Source organism: Malus domestica, chromosome 09 (assembly GCF_042453785.1).
Source record: "Malus domestica chromosome 09, GDT2T_hap1".
Lineage (NCBI taxonomy): Eukaryota > Viridiplantae > Streptophyta > Magnoliopsida > Rosales > Rosaceae > Malus > Malus domestica.
Window position 1 is genome coordinate 11254716 of NC_091669.1, and position 7529 is coordinate 11262244.

At 35.1% G+C, this 7529-nt stretch overlaps 2 protein-coding genes across 2 annotated transcripts; one reads left to right on the plus strand and one right to left on the minus strand.

The window, feature by feature from the left end:
- Window positions 1-488: 488 nt before the first annotated feature.
- Window positions 489-4235, plus strand: LOC103443292 (transcription factor JUNGBRUNNEN 1-like). The gene is made up of 3 exons (XM_017334327.3): window positions 489-701; window positions 1916-2226; window positions 3606-4235. The coding sequence occupies exons 1-3, from the start codon at window positions 500-502 to the stop codon at window positions 3951-3953; spliced, it is 861 nt and encodes a 286-aa protein (XP_017189816.2). The 5' UTR covers window positions 489-499; the 3' UTR covers window positions 3954-4235.
- A 947-nt stretch (window positions 4236-5182) lies between these two features.
- Window positions 5183-7066, minus strand: LOC103443294 (uncharacterized). Its single transcript, XM_008382113.3, has one exon. It carries the CDS (start codon window positions 7064-7066, stop codon window positions 5183-5185), a length of 1884 nt encoding a protein of 627 aa, XP_008380335.3.
- Between the last annotated feature and the right edge of the window lie 463 nt (window positions 7067-7529).

Genomic DNA, 7529 nt, shown 5'->3' on the forward strand with positions numbered 1-7529 from the left:
TGAAAACGATCTTATACTTTAAGATACATTAATTACATCTTCCAATAGCTTGTAGTGCAGTGAGTCGATTTCATGAAAGTCTTTTATTTTATTCATGAGTTACTAGTTTTGAATCCCGTCTTCACCTTGTTCCGCAAACACGATTAGTCACACATAATCAGTACATAAAAGACTTGATTAAATGGAACAAAGATAAAATTGTACTTAGGGTCAAAGGCTGGAACGGTGGAGCTCGATCGAGACCCTTCATATATGCATGTGTGGACATAATTACACACGGACCAGCATATCAAATAGATGACTACTTCCTTCCAAGATCTTTTACGAATCAGCATATGATGACTTGACTATGGCAATTACCGCTTGAGAGATTATAATTATAATATTCTTTGATTTCATTATTTAAATTTTGTGTGGACTGAAAAAAAATTATTGTTCTATATATAACTAGCTAAGCGAAGAGAAAAATAATAGAATTTAGAGAGAGAGAGAGAGAGAGATGGAGGTGACAAAGGCGGTGAGAAATTCATCAGAAAAGATTGAGGATGAAGAGGAAGTGATGCTTCCAGGGTTTAGATTTCATCCAACAGATGAGGAACTTGTTGGGTTTTATCTAAAGAGGAAGGTGGAGAAGAGAGCCATTCGTATGGAACTCATCAAACAGATTGATATCTACAAATATGATCCTTGGGATCTCCCAAGTAAGACCCCTCAAGGCTCCAGATGTTTAGTTAATTATTTTGAGTTACTGATGGTGTGTATATATATATCTTGGCATCTTACTATACTAATATTTTGAAAACTAATATCTATATACAACTAGTATATATAAGCGATACAGAAATTAATATAAGAACTACGTACTGAATGTTTAAAATTATAGGTCAGGTTAAATTCCGAAGTAAACTAGTGATGCGTTCTTCCAAGGTTAGTATGAGATTGAACTAGCTTAATTAGCTTATAGTAATTTGGAGAGTAAGATTTTTAAAACTGGTTATCATCCTTATGCAGAGAAATATTTATGTTGTGTGAGTCGCCTATAAAACATGACGTCAGATACTAATTAATACAAACACTTGGAGATTGCAATAAAATACTCAAAGATATATAAAAAATCTTAGTTATGATTAAGGAAACTTCTCAATCTAAAAATCTTAGTTATGATTAAGGAAACTTCTCGATCTTAGTTATGATTAAGGAAACTTCTCAATCAATGGAGTAGCAAAAAGAAGAATGTGAACCTAATTTCTCATTTTTCAAATGATGTGGCTATCCATATCAGATGTCACCTAAGGTGGTATAGAAATGTGGTATAAAAACATGATATGAATAGCTATACTCTTGAGCATATGATGGAAGAGTAATGCTATTCATACCATGTTTTTATACCACATTTCTATACCACCTTAGGTGGCATCTGATGTGGACAACCACATCATATGAAAAATTTTCAAAAACCAAGGAAAGGAAGGAGAAAGACTCATTGTATACCACAATCATCATTTAATTAACTAGTTTTTCTTAATTATTAATTTATTAAATAATGAACTAAATTTAAAAATATGATTAATTCAAATTATGTGGCTATCCACATCAAATGCCACCTTAGATGATATAAAAATGTGGTAAAAAAAAACATGGTATAAATAACATTACTTTATGCTCAAAGCTATAAAAAGTTGTGCCCACTATTCATTAAGGAAACTAATCAATTCTAATTCTTCTTAGAATGTTAGGATTAATTAAAAGGAATAAATTTATTTCATGTACAGTCCTCTTTTAATCATGTCAAAATGAAAAATCATTCACCTATGCCTACACACCCACACACAACACTAGTACTCAAGCGTCAAGCGTAAACATGCATTTCGTCCATTGACTTAATGAATCTCTTTTTCCGGTAACAATGAACAAGCTAGCATCGTGGGGGACAATGAGTGCTACTTCTTTTGCAGAAGAGGAAGAAAATATAGGAACAGCATAAGACCTAACAGAGTCACAAGTTCTGGATTTTGGAAAGCCACTGGGATTGACAAGCCTATATATTCAGTTAAAGATCCCCTCGAGTGCATTGGCCTCAAGAAATCATTAGTCTACTACCGTGGGAGTGCTGGCAAAGGCACCAAAACTGATTGGATGATGAATGAGTTTCGCCTTCCTCCTAATGGCCAAGGGAAAAATGCCAAGTTCCTAAGGGCCAAAGTCGACGTTACACAAGAAGAAGCTGTAAGTTTCTTATAATTCTTATGCTTTTTAAAATTAATTGAGAATCCAATCTATGTGTTAATTTTCATGACATGTTGACAATAGTCGAGTTGGATTAAAGAATTTGGGGAGTCTAATAGCACTGTTATTATTAACCGTTTTTAGTATAATTACGTGAAGAGTAAATTGTAACAATGTCCCTCAACTTTAAACCAATTGGAGTAATGGTTCTTCAACTAAAAATTAATTACCATTGGTCCCTCAACTCATCAAAACGAGCAACTTTGGTCATTTTCATCAACTCTGTTAGAACTTCCGTCAACATGAGTCACATTTCATGCATGTTAGGCTAAATCAGGCGGCGAATATGGAAAATTAAATAAGAAAAGTTGTATCAATAGTCTCTCAATTTTAACCCAACTAGAGAAATGATCACTCAACTTTAACACAATCGGAGCATTGGTCCCTGAACTTTAACCCAATTGTAGCAATAGTCCTTCCAAAATAACTCATTTTGACGGAATTGACGAAAATGGTCATAGCTAGACGTTTTGATGAGTTGAGGGACCAATAATAATGAATTTTTAGTTGAGGGACTATTGCTCCAATTTGATTAAAGTTGAAGAACCATTTCTATAATTTACTTTTATGTGAAAGTTTAGAATTTTGTAAGCCAATTACATAGAGCCACATGTACGGAGGTTGGGGGGAGATGACCACTTCCAGTCTGCATGTACATTCGCCCCTACATGTTGATGACTAGTGTAGTTAGAATTATTATCCTATGAATGTAGGGAAAGAATAGTATTTGCAATACCCTTGGGGAAATCCCCCACTTGCAAATAATGCATCTTCACTGTAAAAAGTTCATAATCGGAATCATTCGATCTCTTAGTCTTTATTTGAAAATGATCCCTGTACTAAAATCACTCTAATTGAATATTGTTCAATCTCTTAATCTTCATTTGATCATCATCCAATCATTCGAATTTGGACATTGTTAGTCTGTCATACACCACATATGCGTTCATGCTATATAAATTAACTTATCAATATATTTTCTATATAAACACAAATTACATGTACCTTTTGTGAAGTGGAAGTCCAAATACAAACACCAATTATATATCATGACTCATGATAAGATAGTTGCTTACTGATTGTAAATATATGAAATTCCCACTTCAGTTGAGATTAAAAAAAATTGGCATATCAGTTGCTGCGCTCCCCTAGAAGTATACTGTCCTTCGGTTTTGATGTTCTACTATGCAATTTTGCATCATACATGGAGTTGCGTTATCCTTAAGTTGCCTTTTTTTTTTAATTAGTACCGTCTTCTCATGCAAAGAAAGTGGTCCAAAACTAATTACAACGTACAATTACGTGAATATGATTTGCAGGAGGTCTGGACACTCTGCCGAATTTTCAAACGAATCCCATCTTATAAAAAGTACACACCAGACTGCAAAGAATCCACGACCAGACAAAACCCTACTGATTTAAGTTCTAAAACATGCAGCTTCGAATCTGGGAGCTACTGCAGTGAGCTACACTTTGGTCTCGAAGATTTGGTCATTCAACGCATTGAAAGATCAAAACCAGTTCATGTGGATGAACAAGTTGACGAAACAAATCGCTGGCTTGGAGGGGAGTTGGACCCTATCTATGACCCGACTCCATTTGCAACAACTTATTCAAGCTTTAGGAATCCAAGCGATGGCGATTTCTTGGAAACTGGGATGAGCTGAGACCAGTGGTTCAGCTGGCTGTTGATCCATCGTCCCAAGTTTATGACTGTAGAATGTAGATAGGCTAGGTATACTTGGAGGGCTAGTGTGCACTTGTAAGCTTCGTTAATTTCCTTCTGTTATTAGCCTCTCCGCACGCACATGAGCTACAAGCTCCTAAAGGTGTATTGTGTTATTTTTTTTTTCCATTGTAATTGTCAAGATATATTTTACATGTATTGTGCAAAGAGGAGCTTTATCTTTATCATGCACGTCTTAAAAAGTTGTCATATTTTTCGTTTTCATTTTGCCTAAAGTAATGATTTAAATGTTATTCATACAATTGTCAAACAACATGAGATTTTGGATGCAAATTCCTACCTAAAGTTCATAAACAATAGTAAGTAGATGTGAATAAAAAAAGAGTAGATGAAAACATTAAGTACTCGTAGCAAAATACAAAACAACTTAAATGTCAAAATATAAAACCTACATCACAATATGTACATTTTTCACAATACCCTAAAGTCTATATGTCACTGTTTCTTTTGAAAAGAAAATTGACATCAATGCTGCAATTTCCACCCATTTTTTCCTGATTGACGCTTCACTTTTTCATTTCCAATCTACAAACAATAGTGAGAAACTTAAAAATCAAATAAATGAGTTAAATGATAAGTGAGATATGCATATTGAAAGGTTATCGTTAATAAAGTTGTTACCTATTAGGAATCACCATAATTAGCTGGAATGAAGCAAGACTTCTTTGTATACTATATTCCGTGTAAATACACCTTGTTGCCGACTATGGAGCCATTTTTTACTAACACAGTTGTGGTTGACTTTGAGACCCCCCTCGATAAAGCCACATATAATTGTCCATGACTGAAAATGTGATCTGGAAAGTAAATGCCTACATTAGGTATTGTCTGACCTTGAGATATGTTTATAGTGATAGAGTAACTTAGTTTCACTGGAAACTGCTTTCTTGTAAGTTCAAATGGAAGTCCAACAGTATCAGTACTTTTGAGAGGGGTTCTTGGTAAGAAAACTCTGGATCCGGCAAATTGTCCAGTTAGAATTTTAGCATCAATAAGATTTCGGTAAGAACCACGACACAATAATCTTGTACCATTACACAATCCCAATTTCGAATCAATATTCCTTAAAAGCATGATTGGAGCACCTTTTTTTAGAGTTAACTTGTGTGGAGGCAAACCACAAAGTGAGATTGAATTCAAGAACTCTAGCTAATACAAATTCCTTTCATCATCCTCAACTAAATCAAATGAATACATGGTCTCTTCTAAACCTGGAAACATATTGATTATCTTTTCATTTAACATATCAACGTCTTCATTTGTAGAAGTTACCACTGCCCTTTCCACCATGTAGGTTGCATCATTCATATGATCCTCTAAGTCAGGGAAGATTTTGGCAATTAATTGATTAATGGAATGCTCACTCTCCCATGGTATCACCATGCATTCAGGTAGTTTTACCATATCATCCATAATAACATCTTCATTCCCACCACCAACACGAAGTAAAAATTTTGACAATTCACGATCATTTATGGATCTTATATTTTGTTTGAGTTTTAAAATTTTTACCTGTGACCAAAATGATGCCTTAACAACACTTGCTTGGATTAGTTCGGACTTGGTTCCTTTCCGGATAACAGGAAGAACTTGTCGAAAATCTCCCACAAATATCATTATTTTCTGCCCAAATGGTAAGTCAATATCTGTTAGGTCTCTGAACGTTCGATCGAGTGCTTCAAATGCATGACGATGCGTCATTGTTGCTTCATCCCAGATAATTGCCTTTGCCTTTTGTATTAGCTTTGCTAAATCAGATTGCTTACCAATCGAACACATCGATGATGCATCGAGACTAAGTGGTATCTTGAATTTAGAATGTGTTGTCCTCCCACTAGGCAATATCGTAGCTGCTATTCCAGATGATGCTGTTGATAATACTATGTGCCCCAACCTTCTCAAGCTTGCTAATAATGCGCAATATAAGTAAGTTTTTCCAGTTCCACCAGGACCATCCACAAAAAAAGTTGCATTCTCTGATCGTTGAACTGCACCCATTATTATGTTAAACGCACTTCTTTGGTCATCATTTAAGCATTCAATTGCATCAAGATCTTGTTGTGGAATACCTATGGATATCTCATCTTCAATACATCTTGTCATTCCTGAACTTGATTCATTTCCTCTTGTCATTTGAGGCAAATCAAACTCATTTATACTCTTATTAAATTGAACCAAAAGTATGTTCAACTCACGCAAGAGTCTGTTGGTAGTAAGTGTGGGAGTTATATTAGTCATGAAAACATAATCTTCTATCATGAATGGATAGAACTCATCCCATAACCCTCGAACACCAATTGGTGCACAATATACCAATATGGTGACAAATAATCTTCTTAAAGCCGACGGCATCTGAATTGTGGAGGCCTCTAGCAAACATTGTCGAATATTGTCATCTCTTTCTAACAAACCTCGTTGTTTTGCTGCCTGCTTAAATGTTGGATGCAAAACCCCATTAACTGTTATCAAGTTTGTGAAGGATGTTGGTCCTCTAACATGATTAAGAAGAATCCGAAGGTAAAATTTTTCACCTTCAGCAGGTGAAACTGCATATATTCGCCCAATAACCTTGTTACGATTCATTCTTTTAGACCACTTTCTTTGAGCTTGAATCCATCTGTTATGTGATGGGATTTTCATGTATAAGTACCATCGTGCTTCTACATCCACATGATTAAGTGTAAAAAATTCAATTAACATTGTCTTTCTTGTACTCTCATCATGTAGAATATTTATTATGCGCTCATCAGTACGAAACTGAACTTGGTGCATATTAGGAAGATGTATTTGCAATTGCTCAATAGATGGGTAAATTCGATTAATAATGAACTTGAATATCTTCCATAATGCCTCTGGTGCACAAACCCATCTTGCATCCTGAAATTGCTTCATTTCATCGTATTCAGGGTCTGATTGCACTTCGACTGTCACTCTATCTGGGCCTTTGTAAACATACTTATATAAGTACTTGACACTTTTTATGCTTGCACAAATTTCAACATTGATGTGACAATCATACCTAACAGCAACCATGGATTATATGGAATGACCCAACTATTATCAACCATTATGTTTCCTTGTCGATCAAGAGAGACGGGCAATCGATTTCCTCGCCTTTGAAAAATTAAATACGAATCATTCCCTTGAACAGTGACTGGTGCAAATGGTTTGGGATACTTTCTCTTACAGCTCCAATTTTTCATACATGGAGATTGAGGATTATGAATCCCACACGGGCCATGAATCATATGCTTTAACACCACATTGTAAAGTTGAGGCTCTACGTCTTCATTTGGTATTTCAGCTCTAACAATTCGATCATATTCATCTGGGTTATTGATCTTAATCATTTTCATCTAACACCACCAGCATATGCACATGTGGAAGACCATGTTTCTAAAACTCAATAATGTATGTGTAGGCAACAACACTGCCCAGTACCCCTTTTTCAATGATGTCTTCTTTTAGTTGCTCAAGTTTTGCACGAAATACTCTA

Excerpts from the sequence above, each read along its gene's own strand:
- LOC103443292 (XM_017334327.3), top strand. The coding sequence starts at position 500 with ATGGAGGTGACAAAGGCGGTGAGAAATTCATCAGAAAAGATTGAGGAT. Across the intron at positions 702-1,915 it reads TGATCCTTGGGATCTCCCAA|CTAGCATCGTGGGGGACAAT; the intron begins GTAAGACCCCTC and ends ACAATGAACAAG. Across the intron at positions 2,227-3,605 it reads ACGTTACACAAGAAGAAGCT|GAGGTCTGGACACTCTGCCG; the intron begins GTAAGTTTCTTA and ends TATGATTTGCAG.
- LOC103443294 (XM_008382113.3), bottom strand. The coding sequence starts at position 7,066 with ATGGTTGCTGTTAGGTATGATTGTCACATCAATGTTGAAATTTGTGCA.